The sequence below is a fragment of the Choloepus didactylus genome, chromosome 9 (genome assembly GCF_015220235.1).
Source record: "Choloepus didactylus isolate mChoDid1 chromosome 9, mChoDid1.pri, whole genome shotgun sequence".
Lineage (NCBI taxonomy): Eukaryota > Metazoa > Chordata > Mammalia > Pilosa > Megalonychidae > Choloepus > Choloepus didactylus.
In genome coordinates, this window is record NC_051315.1 from 46,234,944 (window position 1) to 46,255,246 (window position 20,303).

Here is a 20,303-nt window from a genome sequence, read left to right on the forward strand (position 1 = left end):
AGAAAACTAATAATTAAAAGAAAAACACCCACAAAAAACTTTGTAAGTTCACACTTCTAGGAGTTAGTAACTGACAGAGCCACAAAACAGAGAATTAGAAGTAATTCAACAGATTGGTCCTCAATTCAGTAGGGGTATTTCAGCTCTAAGGGCAGTTGGTTCTTTGGCGAAGTGGATGTTTGTGGTGAAAAAATCGGGTAGGTTAGAGCAGAGGTCAAACTGATCTTCAGAGAGATTCAACAACATGTTTCCAGGGGTCTAAGAAGTCTATAGGATTCTTAAATTTCATATTCTTAGTTTTATGAAAATGTAAATAAGTGCTATAAGCCAATTTTAGATCATCTGAATGTCATTCTATTACTGATTTTTGCCACAGTGCTTTTGTTTATGTTTACAGTTCTGTTGTCCCCCAGTGATTCATTACATAAACTGAGAATATTTAAATTTTGAGTCGTTTTAGTCTATCTAAAGGATCCGTAGATTTCTCCTCTCTCTCATACATGCATATACACACCCATACCCATCCATACCCCTTTCAAAGGAATCTCTGAGACTATATTACTCAAGGTTGAGAAGGAGTGGCATGAGGGAAAAGGACCCAGAAGACACAGAGGTTCTGGACCAGAGCAAGGAGGTCACATCTCTAATAGGCGTCTATGCTATGGGATATGTTTTCAAGGCAGCACTACCTAAAGACACTGAGATTTATATCACCCTCCCTCTGCAACAGCAGAGCATTTACTGGAGATGAAAAGTAAACAAAGGTATTTGAAGGAAATTGCTGAGGTCAGTTCTATATCTTGCAGTTCCTACAGTGTACAAATGCATGCTATAGTAATTAAGGCATAAATGAAAAGAGAAAAATTAAAATAGAGTTGGTGATCCCTATGGAGTCAATTGAGGCAGAAAAGTCTATACTCTAAGGCCTGAACTTTGATCCACTATGGCAAAACTGATAACTTCTACTAGCATAAGAGCATTCACACTAGGAAGCAACCAGACTAGCATGGGCCAGTGTGAGGATAGATGCTGAGAATATGGTTCATCAATACAGGACCAGGAAATAAGGGGAGGCCTAGGCATGGATGAGTGCAGAGGCAGTATTATAACCACCCCAAGCTAAAGGCTTCATCAATGGCCCAGTAAGAGAGGCAGGGAGTTAATCTCAAAGTCACACTGTAATTATGTGTGCATAATTATGTATGTTTCTATATATGTGTAATACACACACATATATATTTAATTTGCTATATGTAGTACTGCTTATTTAACTAATTGAAAACTCTGTATAGTTCATGCCATTGTGTATTTTTAGTTTTTCTCTATTAACTCTTTTGTTGTCCCTTTTGTCATAACTTTTTGTTATAAAATTTGCTCTTAATTCTTTTGCTATAAAGTTTGAAGCTTAAAGAAATCCTTCAAGTATTATTACTAAAAGATTCTATTGACCTAGCCAAGAATTGCACATTAGCTTTGTGGCAGAGTAGGTAAATACATTTCTTTAAAAGATACCAGAATAGGGGTGGTTTCTGTTTGAGTGGGTGACCTCTTACAATAGCACGCACTATGGAGAATGAAGGACTGCGTAGAGCATGTGCCACATTAAAGGTGCTTGGTTCACACTGATTAAACAGGAGAATAAATGACAATTCTATTTGGACCTTTAGTGACCCCTTTGAGATTATGCACAATTTTACTGTCAATTTATCTTACTAAGATCAGACACCACTCTTCTGTGTAGAGAGGTGGGCAGTGGGGGGAAGCAAACATTGCCCAGCACTATGTGTTGGCATCAGTGCCATTGCTCGCTGAAAAAGTCAACAGAATTCACTGAGAAATAGTATTTCCTGAAAGGTAACCTTGAGATTTCCAAGTAAAACACACACTGGAAGGTTTATGTGTATAGCTTCTAAGAAAGTCAGCAAGTCATGAAACTGGTACAGAATGATCTAAGTTTTACTTGTTTAAATTGTTTAGGTGCTGATGAGTCTATAATTTATCTTGGTGATAATTGCCACTTTTAACCATAAGATGTACTAATGAGTAAATGATCCTCTGGTTTAAGGTGAATAACTATAGATAACTATTCCTGCATGCCTATGTTGTGATTAGAAAATTTCCATCATAATTTCAAAGGCTTAGACACCCATTAGTGCTGGTAGAGTTCTGCTACTTTAGAGACATTCTCCTTCCATGTCAAGAGTAACTAGGAAAATATAAAAAGGACTGTGTTAATGAGACTAGTTTCTGAACCAGACTTAAATCCACTGCCTCTAATTATTATTATTTTTATCTTGTTCTTACCTGCCCTATTTTATTCTCACCATATTTTTCTAGCCTTTTGCTCTACCATTCTAGTGGAATAATAATAATAATATCAACAAATATAAAACTTCATTTGTAGAGTTCTTTTTAGGTGCCAGGCATATGCTAAGAGCTTCACATGCATTATCTTATTTAATATTCTCAACAATGACATTTAGAGAGATAAAATAATTTTCCTCAAGGCACATGGTTAATAAGTAGCAATGCTGGGACTCCAACCCAGGTCTGAGTGACTTTGAAAGCCTGTGTGCTCAATACCTTCCAGAGGAATCTCTCATTTGCAGTGAGCTCTCTGAGTTCTGGCTACATACTTTATAGTTTTGTTTTGTTTTTAATCCTTCCAGAATGGCTCTTCTTCATAATTTTTCTGGCAACTAGATCCCCTTGGATCAGCCCCAAGACTTCCAATGTCTATAAAATTCTTGGCTTAGGTCTCATGGAGATCGTTGGCATGCTATTTAGTACATGGCACACCATTTAGTATATAGAATTAAGGCCAATGTATGGTTGAATAAAGAAGTGCCTTTGGACTGCTCTCCCTCTTTTGGAGCTTTAGTTAAATATCATTTCAGAGCCATGTACTTACTGGGCACAACCAAACTAGTCTACGCTCTTGTTGGGGGAAATATTCATCTTCTGCTCCTCACATAGCTGGGAATGTTTCCTCCCCATAAGAGTTCACAGTCACTTCCACCTTATTCTGATTGGCAAATTTGGGATGAATGACTGAGCATGTTCAGTTCAGCTTATTCTATTAAAAAGCCACCTATCCTCAGGAAGCACTTTCCTGTTCCCTGTCTTACCATAAGCAGCATAACTCTTTGTGGAAGGAGGCCTGAGTTGCCTCAGCTCTTTCTGAGCCCCAGTGGGAGGGTTCGAGTCAATGGTGGAAGTATTAGGAATCCCAGGTGCCAGCCGTATTCTCCAAAAGCTGGGCTCTTGGAGCCCAGTCCACCCTGAATCATCTTTCCTTTTTGATGAAAGGTAGTACACGTTTGCAGCTGAGCAGTTTATTAGCCAGCTTTTGGCCAGTAGAATTTGAAGTGGGGGGAGCCCATGAGACTTTCATTTTATACTCTCACTGTAACTTTCAGTCCAAGCTGACGGTGTTTCTGCTGATATTAGTACCCAGTATCCAGTGGGTCTTTCATGGATTTCATGGGGCTTCACTCTATTAGACAAAAGTCATACCAGTTGCTGAGGTGGCTGAGGGACAATACCCTTAAACTCCTTAAAGGCCCTCTGGTTTGATCAAGCAGATCCATGAGAAACATTCTTATCTCTTGGAAGGGTCATTTGTGTGACTGAATACGCTGACCTTTTGATCTTTTCAGGGTTACAGAAGAGGGTTCTTTCTTCTAGGCTGTGCTTTCAGCAGTTCTCTCTTAACTGTGGTGTCTTTTATGATCTCGATAGGCTGAGAATTTCTCAAATCATCAAGTCCTGGATCCTTTTGGTTTAACAGTTCTTTCTTCAATTTATCTTTCTTCATTTTACTATAAGCAGCAAGAAGAAACCAAGTAGTATTCTCAACACCCTATCTGGAAATCTCTTTAGCTAAATATCCAAATATATCACTTATGAGTTTGTTTTCCACAAAACTGCAGGGCACAATTTCACTAGGCTTTCTGCCACTATACAATAGGGATCCTCCATTTTCCAGTTTCCAATAACATGCTCCTCACTTTCTTCTGAGCCTTTACCAGTAGGGTCTTTAACATCCATATGTCTGCTAACAATCTGTTCAAGGCAATCTAGACTTTCTCTATTGCTCCTCAAAATTCTTCCACTTTCTGACCACTTCCTGATTCTAAAGCCACTTCCACATTTTTTGGTACATATTTGATATGGTAACATCTCATCTCCAGTACCAAAATCTATATTAGTGCGTTTGTTTGGTTGTTTAGCTTTTTCTTCTGTGTAACAAACTACCAAAATTAAGCAGCTTAAAATAATACTCATTTATGAACTCAGAGTTCTTTAGGTCTAAAGGGTTTGGCACAGTGAGGCTGGCTTCTCTTACCAAGGCATAAGGCTGAAATCAGGGTGTTAAGTGGTCTGAGTTCTCATCTGGAGGCTCTGGGAAAAAATCTGTTTCTAAGCTCATTCTTGGTTTTGGCTGAATTCAGTTCCTTGCAATTACAGGACCAAGGTCCCGGTTTCCTTGCTAGCTGTCAGCTGGGAGCCACTCTCAGCCTCTAGAGGCCCACCTGCACTCCTTTCCATGTGGGCCCCTTCATCATGTTCTTGTCATGACTTCTTCTGGGACCAGCAAGAGGAAACTCTCTGCTTTATTCCTTATTCTTATGATTAGGTCAGACCCACCCAGATAATCTCCCTATCTTGATGTCAACTTGCCAAATAATATAGCCTCACTGTAGGGGTAAAATCCATCATTTTTTACAATACCAGAGATTACAGAGGGCCTTATATACCAGGGGGCGCAGGAAACTTGGGAGCCATCTTAGAAGCCTGCTATCACAGGCTTTTACCCTTCTTTAAATCCCAACAATCCTGAATAAGCAGAGTTTAAAGTCTCTGAGAAAACATTTTTTATCGTTCTTCTGTGGCTACCTTTTTTACTCTCTTAGCTCTGTGGATCAGTGTACTATTAGAATAAGAAACACTGGAGAAGAGATTTCGTGATAAAGTTGATCCAATATAGATGTGTGGTCCTTACAACAATCAGTTTAATATGGTTAAATAGGAGCTAGGTAGAGAGGGTGAGGGGAAGAAGAGACCATATTTAATGTGCTTATAGAGTTGCATAATAGAAGAGTCTGACTTTTAATATGGACCATAATCAGGAAGTGAGTTTCTCCAGAAAAGACAGTAAAATGCTGCCTTGCAGCTGCAAATGCAGCACGTGAAAGAGGTCTCTGAGCACTACACAAAAGACTGGCAGGACTTCACCATGATATAATCAAAGGGAAGCAATTCCCTGTTAATAAGCAGACAGCTAACATTTTGTCAGGTGTACTGTAAGAAGCAATTCTCCATCATAAAACATTAAATAAGGACTGTAGTTAAAGCAAATTTGTAAGAAGATAAGAAGAGACATGAAAATAAGGGCTGTTAAAACAGAAACAAAAACAGAGCCATCTTCCAGTACAAATCAGTATGGGACAAGAATGGACTGGAGTAGAAAAGAGGATCAGCAGAATGTGGCAGGAGAACCAGCCTGGTTCAGAGTCGACCTGAATCAAGTGGTCTTTACAGCTTCATAATGTTTTTCAGAACTTTACCTTGTAGTTTTCTTTATAAATTAATAAAGGCTAAATTTATATATAGTAACATATTCCCATTTCATAATGTAGGTTCAGTCACTCTCAACTAAACCGTTTTGTCATTCTTTATAAAGTCCCAAGGTAAAGAATTCTTCAGGAATTATTATATATAGCTGATTCAAAGCTGTCTTAGGCCCTAGGTGAGCAAAACCAGTTCAGCAGCCCCCTGACAGCATAGTGTTCCCATGAGGCTCCATCTGTTCGCAGATGTTATAAGCTAATATCCAAGGATATTCATAGTGATCACCCCAAGTCATCACTTTATGGAAAGGATGCATTATGATCTGTTTACTTTCTTGAGTATGGTAGGGCTGTGAGAGTCCTTTTAGACAGATTTCCATCAGGCAGGTAGAGTTTTACATTGATTTAACATTCCCTACTGACTCTTCTGCTATTCCCAGGTCAAAAGACTGCCTCATTCAGGTCGTCCTCCCTGAAAGCTTTCTTACCAAGCTATTAATTGTTCTCAAAAGAACCCACAATTCCCACTGTGGTGGCTTGAAGTTATGCACCCCAGAAAAACATATTCTTAATCTCAATCCATTCCTGTGGATGTGAACTCATTGTAAAGAGGACCTTTTAAGATGTTACTTTTAGTTAAAAATATGGTCAACTGAATCAGTTTGGGCTTTAACTGGATAACTGGAATCCTTTATAAGTAGAAAGAAATTTAGACATAGAGAGAAAAAAGCCACTGAAGAAGCCAGAAATCAACACAACCTGGAGGAGAAAAACGATATCGCGCTTTAACTGGATAACTGGAATCCTTTATAAGTAGAAAGAAATTTAGACATAGAGAGAAAAAAGCCACTGAAGAAGCTAGAAATCAACACAACCTGGAGGAGAAAAATGATATCGCCATGTGAACTGCCACGTGACAGAAAAGCCAAGGCCAAGGATTGCAGGCTCTCAGCACCAAAATGTTACAGACCTTTGGGAGAAAGCATCACCTTGCTCACCCTTCGATTTTAGGCTTCTCCTAGCTTCAAAACCATGAACCAATAAATTCCCATTGTGTGGTCTTTTTTTTCTTTCTTTTTTTTTTTTTTTAGCAGCCAGGAAACTAAAGCACCCACACTCAGAGCATGGCTTTGATCTGAATTGGAGCCATACTCTGGATTCTCTACTAAGCACAGAGTTTCTGATGTCATCTGAGAAGAAGCATTGTTATAGCCCTCTACCCTGCATTCCATTTTTGAAAGCCTATCCCCTATTATTTTAGACTCCTCCTTTTTCCCCCTGGTTATCTATAAGATGTATGTGATTCTGAATATTTGCCTGATTACTTGAGGGCATGGAGGAGTACCCACCTACAAAAATGAAGGCTGTCTTTGGATATTTACTGTGGTATCACGAGAGGCTGAGAATTCACAAAATGATAGCTCCCTCTCTAGAAACGGCTCTGAGGTAGGGCTAAAGGTTGCGTGGGCAGTGGATGTATCCAGACTTTCCTGATAATGCTCCCTCCTCCATCATCATCCAATGATGAAGTGCTGGGTTATGAGTTGACTAAAATTGAGAGAGAACTGTAGAATGCCGGGTCAGGGAAGACATATGTCTCCTTTATGTGTGAGCCTTGCTCAGAATTTCCTTTTAGGAGTTGGGCTGGAGCTACCCTTGCCTTTGTTCCCAAATTACGCCAGGCATCATGCAGCAGCAGACTCTCCTAAAATTCTACAATGCCAATCAGTTTTTATACTATACAAGCTACCCAAAGAGCCACAGTGAAAGGATGGTGCTGGGACCAATATTACATGTGAAGTCCATCTAGCACAGTAATTTTGTTCCTTACAATAGCTCCTAAGGATAAGTTATGGAAAGGCATCATCTCTTGATAGTTATCATGACAGTAATTTCAAAAGTAGAGATATGCTTCTGAAAACATTACCAACATTACCTAACAACTTATAAATCAAAATTTTCCTTGACTGTTGAGATAAAACTGTGCACATTATGTTCAACTAGAGTTTTAAAGCACAGAAGAAAAAGAACTATCACATATAAGGTAAACTTTAGTCTTGGATACAGATTAAAATATTATTCCAGCAAATTGCTGTAAAGAAGAATTAGGAGAAAGATTATCTCTGGTTCATATATTCTATGGTGGGGTTTTACACATGACATAGTTTTTCTGTATCTATTGTCACTTTCTGATAAGAATAGAAAATCAGAAATATGAAACAGTAGATGGGGATAAAATAGAGCACCAGCTAGCAAAGTGACAATTCTTAAGTCAGGGGGAATTGCCTATAAAGGTTTTTCTGTCAAGCTGCTGTTAGCCTATAAAGAACCTAAATTTGTCTCCAACCTATAAAACCTTTGACTCTGACAAAAAATTCACAGTGATTGAAAATTATTTTCTTTTGGTGTTAGGTGTTAAGGATAACAATGAAAGATTAATAAGAAATGTATCTAAGAGTATATACATTCTCCACAGTGTGAAGACTTGCACACATCAATCTATAAAGTAGCCTTACAATTGTTTACGTATAAAACCTGTGGCATGCTTGGGTCACAAATGAAGTAGGTCTACTATTACAGGCCAGATAATACAGGATTGTCTTGTCACTTGTCCTAATAGTTATTTTATTTATTATTATACTTTGCCTTGTTCTAGGATTAGAGATTACTTACAAACATATATTTAAAATATTAAAAGTAAGGAAATCAGGATGAAGGAAAAATAATAATAGTTAAAAGAGAGTCTAGGTTTGTAGTTAGTATATATGAAGGCAGTCAGAACTCGTGGTTGTTATGTCTGAGTTGACACAGAAATTTCCTTTCCCACTTCAAAAACACAGAAATGTTGGACAAACTATAATACAACTACACACACACACACACACACACACACACACACACACACACACTGTACTGGTTTGAAGCTGTTATGTACCCCAGAAAAGGCCATACTTTTTTAATCCATTCTTGTAAGTGGGACCTTTTGATTAGGTTGTTTCAATAGAGATGTGACCCACCCAATTCAAGGTGAGTCTTAATCCTTTACTGGAGTCCTTTGTGAGAGGACAAAAGACAGAAAAGCCCCAGAGAGCTTAGAGAGAGAAACACCCAGGGACTTTTGGAGAGAGCAGAGAGAAAAAGCCCCTGGAGGAGCTGAGAAAGCCACTGAAAGCAACAAAACCCAGAGCAAATATATGAAATATACTTTAGAATAAGTGTTCGAAATTGTTAAAGGGATAGATAAAAGGCCCAAAAGATTGCATATGGCAAAAACACAAAAGTATAAAAACATGACAGGCATATATTAAAAGGACCAAAGCAAACTCTAGAAACAAAAAGTATAATCACTAATGCAAAAAATTCCACAGTCAAGGTGAACAGTAGTCTATCAAAGCTGAATAAGGAATAATGAATTAGAAGTTGTATCTGAAGAAATCTTCCACAATTTTGCACTGAGAAATAGGAGGTAGAAAATATAAAGGAGAAATTAAGAGACATAGAGTATAGAATAAGATGGCCTAAAATTTGTTTGATAGGATGGTGTTCCCTAAGAAGAAAATAAGGGGAATTAGGAAGAGGCTATATTCAAAGTATGGCTAAGCATTTTCAAGGATTGAATTATACTCAGACTGAAGGATGATATTGAATCCCAAGCAGTACACAGCATCACAGTCAAAGAAAACATGCAAAGTACCAGAGAGAAAAGGCTGATAATTAGATCAACAGCAGGCTTTTCATCAGCAAACTTAGATATAATACAAAGAAATAAAATCCTCAAAATGCTGAAATAAAAAAGAATCAGTCTAGAATTCTTTGCGTAGATAAATAGTCATCTAAGAATGAGGATGCAGTAAATACATTTTATGATACACAAAGACTGAGTTTACAATTTACAGATCATCTCTGACTGAAATACAAAATCATATCTTTCTCCAAGAAAGAAGTTGAATCTACAAGGGAAACACTGTACAAGAAGCAATAGTGAATTGGCCAATATGTTGTAAATACAAATAAGTGTTTAAATAATCAAAGTTTGGAAGGGGGGTAGAAGGAACACATAACTAAAATTCAAGATGGAAATAAATAACAAGAAGATAAGAAAAGATATAATGGATATCTGTCATTTATGACTGCTCCAAATATTCTGAATATTGCTTCCACATTTTGGTAGTTCCCACATTTTAAATTCTACTTTCCCAGGATATGAGACTACTTTGTGAACTCAGAGTAGGAAATGTTTTCGTAAACAATTCAAGTAATCAGGGAAATACAAATTAAAACATTATTAAGATACTTTTCTTATTCATCAGATTGGTAAAAATCAAAAAGCAAAGTTTGAAATATCTTATAACATAAAATAATCTTAGGAATTTGAAAGTGTACAACACAGCAATTCCCTTTCTAGGTGCACCATGCAGAAAGCTCTGCACACATGTACCAGAAGACATGTACAAGAGTACCACTGCAGCATGGTTTGCTTGAGTAAAACTTTGAAAACTTAAATGTCAACCGCTAAGAATGGATAAATGGTAGTGTATTTCTACAAGGGAATACTATAGAACAGTTAATAGGATTGAACTTAGTCTACATGTATTAACATGGGTATATCTCAAAAAACATAAGGTTGAATGAAAAAGTATATGCTGCAGAATGATACCATTTAAAATCACAAATTGTGTATTAAAATACATTAAAATCAATACACGGCCTGGAAGGATAGAAACAAAGTTCACGATCATGATTGCCTCTGAGGAAGGAAGAAGGGAAATGGTCTGAGAAAGGCATCAAAAGAGGACTTCCACTTTTTCTGTAATGTTCTATTTCATTTAAATTTTTAAAATCTGAAACAGAAAGAAAAATATTAATATTTTCAAATTTGAGTGACGGGTAGTAATGTTTATCACATCAATCTCTATTTTCAAGAATTTTTAAATTTTAAAAGAAAATAAATAGAACAAACCACTTGCTTTGGTTCTATGCAATTGCTAGAGTTGGTAGTGAATTTGGCTTAGAGTTTCCAAAAACACTTAATGCTTTCTATACTCTATAAAATTAAATAACATGTTTGATAGGGGATTTTTTATTATGTTCTTCATTATCAATGCAAGACAGTGAAATAATGCCTACATGCAGCTTAGTAAAATACTAACTAGGACCAAAAAAATGCATTCTAGGTATATAATATTTAATAGCTTTCTAAATACACTTCTTTAATGATCATAGGTATAGTTCCAATCTTGCATTCTAAAATGTGGAGAGTATATTTAAGCTCAACTTACCCATATGATTAATGATGTAGAAATTCTTCTTTCTTCTCAGCCTTTCAGGCATAAGTCCCTTGTTCTTTTAAACTGCACTTGGGTTAGCCCTCCGATCACCTTAGCCATTATAATTGCCTAATTATTCCATCCATTACACTAGTAGATTTTGTTGAGGTATTTAAAAAACCCCTCTGCAAGTTCAGGAAGATCTCTCTTGCATCTTTCAAAATGCTTTTCCCTCACTTCTAGAAATCTTCCAGACTGCAAAGAAGATAGCTAGCAAAGTGTCCCTCTGTCCTCTCCTGTACAACCATGCCAATTCCCCAACTCAAATTAAATGCCCATCAAAGAGCCCCAAATAGCTAAAGCCACCTTGAAAAAAAAATGGATTTGGAGGACTCACACTTCCCAATCTTAAAACTTATTATGAAGCCACAGGAATAAAACAGCATTGTGCTGGTACAAGAACAGACATATAGACCAATAGACTAAAGTTGAGAGTTCAGAAATCCAGTCTCACATTTACAGCCAACTGATTTTTTGACAAGGTGACAAGGACGCTCAATTGGGAAAGAATAGTCCTTCAACAAATGGTGCTGGGAAAATTGGATCTCCATTTGCCAAAAAAAAAAAAAAAAAAAAAAAAAAAAAAAAATTAAAAAAATAAATTCAAAGTGGATCAAAGACTCTAACATAAGAGCTAGATTAACAAAATCCTAGAAAAAAATAGGGAAGCATCTTCAGGACCTTGTGTTAGGCAATGGTTTCTTAGATTTTTCACCCAAAGCATAAGCAACAAAAGAAAAAATAGAGAAATGGGACCACAACAAGATTAAAAACATGTGTTCCTCAAAGGACTTTATCATGAAAGTAAAATGACAGCCTATAAAAGGAAGAAAACATTCGGAAATCACATATCCAATAAAGATTAATACACAGAATAAATACATATAGAAATCCTTCAAATTAACAACAAAAAGACAAACAATCCAATTACAAAATGGGCAAAAGACTTGGACAGACATCTCTCCAAAGATGATATACAAATGGCCAAAAAGCACATGAAAAGATGCTCAACATCATTAGCCAACAGGGAAATACAAATCAAAACCATAATGAGATATCATTTCACACTCATTAAAATGGCTGTTATTTAAAAAACAGAAAATAACAAGTATTGGAAAGGATGCAGAGAAGTAGGAATGCTCATTCATTGCTGGTGGCAATGTAAAATGGCACAGCTTCAGCAGAAGACAGGTTGGTGGTTCCTCAGAAAGCTAATTGTAGATCTACCATACGACCCACCAATCCCACTACTAGGTATATACCCCGAAGAATTGAAAGCAGGGATTTGAACAGATATTTGTGCGTGGATGTTCAAAGCAGCATTATTCACAACTGCTAAAAGGTGGAAGCAACCCAAGTGTCCATCAGTTGATGAATGGATAAAAAAAAAAAGATGGTATATACATATAGTGGAATATTCAGCCACACCAAGGAACGAATTTCTGAGACATGCAACAACATGGATGAAACTTTACAACATCATGTTGAGTGAAATAAGCTAGACACAAAAGGACAAATATTGTATGATCTCATGGGTTTGAAATAATTAGAATAAGCAAACTCACAGAGTCAGAATCTAGAATATAGGTTACCAGGGGGTGGGGTGGGTAAAGGGAGTGGGAAGTTAAGGCTTAAAATGTACACGTTCCTATTTGGAATGATGGAAATGTTTTGGTAACAGATGGTGGTGATGGTAGCACAAGACTGTAAAAGCAATTAACAGCACTAAAATATATATATCTGAATATGATGATTAAAAGGGGGGAATGTTAGATTGTATATATGGTAACTGAATAACATTAAAACAAATCCATAGAACTACAGTACATAAACAGTGAGCCCTAAATTAAACCATGGACTTTAATTAATAGTGCAATTATTAAATGTACTCTCATCAATTGTAACAAATAATACACACCAATGCAGGGTGTTGGTAGTGGGGTGGTATATGGGAATCCTATATTCTATGAATGATTGTTCTATAAACCTACAACTGCTCTAATTAAAAAAGTTAATGCCCAAGATTAAATGCACCTATTCTTGTTCTCAATAATTGAATTATTTATTTTGTGTATTTTTTCATTGTCTTCATAAGTGCCCAGAAAGTGGAATTGTACCTAAGTCACTTTATATGATATTTAAGAATCACTACATGCAAATAAATGCTTAAACAATAGAATTCCTTTCATAGTCATTATAATTCATAGAAACAAAATACTATGAGAGGGGCCCATGTAGATTACAAAATTAAAAGAAAATGCTTTTCCAATATTGTACTTTCATAACAGCAAATAATTGGTAAGCTCCCCACAGAGATATCTAGTTTACTTATATTATGGGAAACATGATCAATATATATGACACTTTCTGGGGTACATGCAACTATTCCTTTTAACCATCAGTTTTCTTGATAGTGACTGATGAAACCACCCTACTTATTTCCTTAGAAACAGAAATTGAATTCATTCTTGAATTAAAAATACAAAAACTATGAATTATATCTTCTTAGCACCTGACTTTGTCAATGTTCATGTAACTTGTATGTATGTCGTTTTCCACACAGACTGCCTCTATTCCAATTAGTTCATTTAAAAACACAAAACAAATCAAGGACAATAACAACTGAGGTATAATAAAATGAAGAAAAACTGGCTTATAGATAAGAGATCCATAGTGCCTTCATCCCCCATGTATTCAAGTTTGAAGGAAAAACTTCCAGACAAGGGCTTCATAGATCCATCTTCTTTGCAGTCTGGTTCTGGATGGTTAAAAAACTCAGAGTCAATCATATTCACAAAAATGAAAAGTTTGCCCACCAAGGACTAGGAATTGATCAGTCATTCTTGGCAATTTAGGCAGCTTTTAAAAAAAATCATTTTTTATATCATGCCAATCAAATCAATACAGTGTATAAATTAACTGGAATTTCTTTGTGCTATGGGGTTGATCATAAATTGACTTTTTGTAAATTATTTCTATAGATATCAATTCCATAAAAAATAGATTTAAAAAAACTCATAAAATATTTAACAAAAATTTTTTTCTGCAAATTCTTAATTTTTGTTGTGGGAACAAACAAAAAATGCCTATATAAAAATGTTAAATCTGTATCTATATCTAATCCCTTATATGTATTCTATCTTCCACAGTTATCAACAATCATTTTAAAGCTATTAAGAAGAGTTTTGATGAAGATTTTGAAGATTGGGAACCAAATGTTTGTTAAAAAGAAGAGTGACGGATTCGTGTCAGTAAATGAAAAACAAAACAATCTAACATAATAAATCAAGAAGTAAATTCTCTAGAGGGCCTTTGGGCATTCCATGAATCCCACCATCCCCAGTACAATGTATTTTTCCAACAAGGACCTCTCCTGACAGTCATTTGCTGCATTGCCATCAACCACGTTCCTACATAGTATAAGACATCAAGATTCAAAAACCCGTCCTTTTTACCTGCAGGATCTCTCCTAATCACAAGTACCTGTGCTTATGCAGGTCAACCAAGTGGATTTTCTTCCAGGTCCACAAATCTCTGAAGCTCAAATGAACTGAAGCAAGACTCTACTACACCCTTATGAATTTTTCTAAAGACTGCCTATGAGAATTCCATGCTAAACTTTCAGATCAATTAAAGCTCATTCAGGCAATTAAGCATTCATTCACACATTCACATCAGTCATGGATTTTATACTTTGTTTTTCTTCTCTTCTCTTTGTAACAATTCCTTCTTCTTCCACAGTTTCTTTTTCTCCTCCTCCCTTTCTCTTCTTCTGGCACAAATATCCATTTCCAATCTCACTACTTCTTCCTGGTGGGCTCGCCATTGAAGAACCTGAAATAAAGACAAACACTTCATTTCGATAACTATGCACACTCAAGTGATTTTACAAGTCATAATTAGACTAGGTTCTGTATCAAGCAGACATCAAATATGGTCAAATATATACTAAAATTGTGTGTGCATATGAACGTGAGTATGTGGGTGATGAGAGTACATAAAATGAATGTTAGTGGTAAAAGGAGAAAGCAACTTTAAAATCATCTTAAGTTAAGATTCTTCATCTGGATTCATGCAAGCAGGTCCTAAAGAGTCTGTGGATTGACTTTAAGGGATCTGTAAATTCCCATAATAAGGAAAAATTCTGTGTTTTTACACGTGTGTTTTTCTAGAAAAGAGGTTGGACATCTTTTAAAATTTCTGAACTACTAATGTATTTCAGCCTACTTATTTTGTAGATGAGGAAAAAGAGTCAGAATGAAGATGAAAAAACATTTTCAAAAAATATCTGGGTACAGATATCTCCTGTTGGTAGAAGCATAATCGTTACAGCATTTCTGGAGGTCATTTGGCAATATGTATCACAGTATAAAATATCCATAGTCTTTGACCTATAACCCCACTTCTAGGAAATTATACAAAGAAGACAATCAACTAGACAATTGCACAAAAAAGTACCCACAAGAATGTTCACTGCAGTGTTGCTTAAAACAGAAAAATTGGAAAGTCTAAATGTCTAACAATAGGAGATAGCTTAAAATTATGGTACCTTCACACAATGACTGCCATTGAAAAAAATGCTATGAATCAATATTGATTGACATAGAAAATGTCCACAGCATATTACCAGATGTAAAATAAAGGTGCAAAATTGAGTTCATAGCATGAATCCATTAATAGAAAACATCATCTATGTATTCATGCACAGAAAGAGATTTAAAAGGAGGATTACCAAAATATTGTTGGTTATCTCTACATAGTATCATTTCATGGAATTTAAAAATTTTATTATTTAAACCTTTCTCTATAAGCAAAAAACCAATAAAACTAACAAAAAAACAAATCTTACCTGGTCCATGTACACATATGGCTAAGGAAGCAGTGAAGAGGGATGCAAATGTAAGGAAAATTATTTTTAGAAAAGGAAGGAACTAGCATTTAAAGTTAATGACTCATATCTTACATATTTCATGTAGGCATGGCTCATTAATGCTAATGTATAAAATGGAAGTTGATAAACACAAAACTGTCCTATAAAGATGAAAATGTGATTCTAAATAGTTTTCTTTCTGTACTTATATTATTCAAAGTTTTAGTCTTCTAAAAAGATATTTTTGTGCTATTTATCATAAGTAACCAAGGAAATTCCTACTCTTGGTTTTCAAACATACTTAGGTTTCTCCCATTCTTCCTTATACTGGCCATGATATTTGCCCTCTTCTTTGGAATGGCATTCCTAGAATAGATCATTTACACAATCTATCTTGACCTTCTGCTTCTAAATCATTCCTTTCTATAATCTAGTTTACATCTACAACACACTAATATTCAAAGTTAGGTATCTTGTCAAGTGTTGTCAGTGATCTCTTACCTAGTTCTCAGTCTCGCTTTCTTTGAACTTATGGTAAAATTGATCCTGTTGACCATCTCCTCATGCTTTTAAAACTTTTTTTGTCCCAGGCCATGACATTGCTCACCCTTACTTCTGCACCAGTGGATGCTTCTCTCTTTTCTTCTCCCTGCTTCCCGTGTCCATTCTGCATCTCAATCCCTACTGCTATCCTCTCTCTCTGACCTTCAGCCTCTCTCTTTACATTCATTATTCGTCATGCTCATTTTCTCCTAAGAGTCTGCCTATCACTTCTATGTGCCTGACTCTTAAAATTTACATTATCAGCTCTATTTTTTTGTCTGCAATCCAATCTTATAATAATGAATTTTTACCAGCTTGGCTATTTGTATCTGTACTCAAAATTCAACATTTCCAAAATTAAACTTAACATCTTTAACTTTGCCACAGCTCCACACCAAGCCCTAGGCAACTGCCTCTTCTTTTCAGACATCCTGGTTTGGTCTTTGGAACCATAACTCTCCCAGTAGTTTGGATGTTTTCATTACTACATATACCCAACAACATGACTAATTCTTCACATTTTATATCTGACTTGGGCAACCTTATATTTCTTAGCTCAGATGAACTTTTATTTATGAAATATTAATTTCAAACCATTGATCTTACCTAGTTTTCTCCATTAAAGTTACCCAGTCCACTTGGGGATTGAATCATGTCCCTCACAAAAGACATGTTCAAGTCCTAACCCCTGGTCCTTTGGGTATGAATCCATTTGTAAATAGGACCTTTGGTGATGTTATTTTTAATTAAGGTGTGAACTCATTTGTGAATAGGATCTTCAAAGATCCTATTTAGATGAAGCCAATTTGAATCAGGTGGGCTTTAATCCATATGACTGAAAGCCTTTTAAGCAAAGGAAGCATACATCAGAAGTTAAAAGCAACCAAGTAATGAGGCAGATTGCCATGTGATAGAGACAGAGATGAAAGCCAAGGAACCCCAAAGATAACTGACAAGCCAGCATCAGAACACTACAGACTCTGGAAAAAAGCATGACCTGTTGAGATCCTGATTTTGGCCTCCTAGGCTAAAACCATGAGACTAAATTCCTGTTGTTAAAGCCAACCCATTTTGTGGTATTTCTCATAGCAGCCCTTGCAAACTAAGAGACCACTCAAAGTCTCTCTGCCAAATATATTTAGAATAAGACCAGAAGGTTCATGGGGGTGATTTCAATGTTCAAAATAGGATCTAAATAATTTAGCTTTCTCTCCCGAATCAATGATCCTCTATAAAGTAATGGCCATTCTTTATTTTTAGGCTTATGGTGCCGTCTAAACTGTTCCCCTGCCTGGAATGCCCTCAGTTTCCTCCCTATTTCATAAAATGCTTCTTGGCCCAGAATATGCCCCCTATCTTCCACGAGACATTCTCCAACCAACACTCATGATCATCTCTCTTTTCTTTCACTTACTATTCCATAATTGCTTTTGAATTGTTTTGAGCATATTTTTTTTCTGCTTCTATTCAGAGTAGGGTCCATAATATAAAATACACATATATTTTTTCTTCCCCTTACACTGTTTAGCTGAGTGTTGGTACATCATAGGTGCTCAATAATTACCTTTTGTTTAATTTATCAAAATAAATATTTCTAAATGAAACCTAATAATGGAGAAGAAATGATAGTATCAGAATATACCTTTTTTTAAAAAAATACCTAACGAAATAATGGATCCTACTTCATGGCCATCAACGACTACTAAAATTTCACTTTCACAACTGACAGGAAACTTTATATTGGATGGATCAGATGGGCAAAAATTGACACACTGAACAATGTTAAAATCACAGAAACACAAGCAGAATTATGCCGATTTTTAGAAGTATACAACACTCCCATGAACTATTTTTGCCAAAAAGTAAAAGTAAAGCTAATAAAATCCCAAGACCTACCTACTAGGTTACAGGAAATTCAGCCAACAGAGAAATATATTAAGCAATATTGTGGGCATACAATCAGCAAAATTCAAAATTTGGGAAACTTAAAGTACTTTAACAAATTACAAGAAAAAAAGAGGCAAAGAAAACTGTGGATTAAAAGGGATTTAAGAGACATATTAATCAAATTGGATCATATTTGGATTCTGATTTGAATAAACCATATTAGAAAGAATTATGAGACAATTTGAGATGTTTTGAAATTGACTGGTTAATTGATGCTATTAAGGAATTATTGTTAAAATTTTTAGGTATGATAATAGTGTGGTCATGATTATTTAGAGTCCATTCGATTATATATATCAATACTAACAGATGATATGTCTGGGATTTCTTCAATATAATCCAATGGACAAGGGTAGAGATGAACCCAGTTTGGCTAATGAGTTGATAATTGCTGAAGTTGAATAAGAGAGTTTTTTAGATGTTTAAAAGTTTCCACAATATTTTTTTAAATTAAACTAAATCATAAAATAAAATGCATACCCAAAGAGATTTGTATAATAAAATACTGTAGTCTCAAGATGCAGAGGCAGTAGGAAGAAAGACTTGAGATGCAATGAAGCTATTGAAAATAAAACAGCATATATTCAGCCTTTCTGAGTACTGAGGTTAATTGCTACAAATTTCAGTGAAAAGGAGTTTATATTTTACAACTACTCTTTTTATTTTTTGACTTCAGTGTAACTGATGGAAATTATTGAAAGACCTTTGCTTATATGATATCACGATTTGAAGAAGCAAAAGCAGAATCAAAGATCTATAATTGGAGGTTTCAGTTTCTGTTTAAGGCAAGTATAGCAACTAAACTCCCAGTCTACCCACCTTGTAACCCCTTTCTTGTCATACTTTTTGCAAGTGTAAATGACGATTCTTCTGTTCTCCAGAAAAGATAAAGATAATGCTGATATTTATAAAAAGATATAAACACCATAAAATCATGAAAAGACTAGAAATTCAACAAATTAAAGCCAATGGATAGTAAATGTCAAGCAACACATGAAAAAAAAAAAAAGAAAAGTAAAGTAAAAGAAAAAAGAAATGATGAAAAATACCCCAGAGCAAGAAAGCATCAGCCTTCAGAGACTAAATTGCTTCCCTTTAATATTGGAATCATGGGAATGCTCAGGGACCTTTAAAGACTTACCTGAAATCAATAATACACAACATCATTTGTAATTATAACCACACAAAAATAAAGTCGAAAGCAAAAGAGAGAAGGTTGTCAAAGTGTTACTGGACAAAGGCGGTGGATTCTTTTGCCGGATGTGCTCAAATGACCAATTCCTGAGGCACTGGGGTTTCAAAGACAGAAAGCGTTTATTGCTAGGCGCGAAGCAGGAGAACAGATAGCCTATCTGTCCAAAATCTGTCTCCCTGAACTGCAATAATTCTGATATTTTATAGTATCAAAAGATGGACAGGTTTTAGGATAATGAGTACAGTAGCCCAAGATGACGTAATTAGTAGTGATTTAATTATTGAGCATGTGCAGACTGATTATATGCTTAGTCACAGAACGTATATAAGAAAATGGCAGCCTTAATATGATGGGCGTGATTTTTAGTATTATACTGAGGTATAGGTCAGATAGGCAACAATTGACACACTGTACAATGTTAAAATCACAGAAACACAAGCAGAATTATGCCCATTTGTTAGAAGTACACAACACTCTCATGAACTAGGTTAAAGTCTAAGCTACTGCACATGTCAGGTGGGCCCATTTTGGTTAGATCCAGCTTCGATTATCAAGATAACTTTGGACTTGGGGTGGGTTACTTCTGGGCTGACCCAAAACCCTTCATTAATAAGCATTAAGAGGCTGTCTTTAGTGATCATAAGTCTTTGAAGTCGAAAAACTGGATAAATGGATACAAGTGAAGGTTAGTCACAAGGGTTTTACAATCACAAGGGCACAAGATAAAGGCTATACAATCATTATCAGAGATCAAGGCAGCTGAATTACAGTTCAGGTTTCAAGCATTTCCCTGTCTACTCTAATATACCAGAAAGTAAAAAGGAATATCTATATAATGATTCAGTAAT

At 35.7% G+C, this 20,303-nt stretch overlaps 1 protein-coding gene across 2 annotated transcripts in view; it reads right to left on the reverse strand.

Annotated features, from left to right (window-relative positions):
• Window positions 1-20,303, reverse strand: part of CCDC148 (coiled-coil domain containing 148) — a 312,951-nt gene that overhangs the window by 61,711 nt on the left and 230,937 nt on the right. For both annotated transcript variants that reach the window (XM_037848948.1, XM_037848947.1), the window contains 2 exons: window positions 15,750-15,770; window positions 14,594-14,734 (listed from right to left, as the gene is read on the reverse strand). In XM_037848948.1, the coding sequence (XP_037704876.1) occupies window positions 14,594-14,734; window positions 15,750-15,770 (162 nt within the window). The remainder of the gene's footprint in view (window positions 1-14,593; window positions 14,735-15,749; window positions 15,771-20,303) is intronic.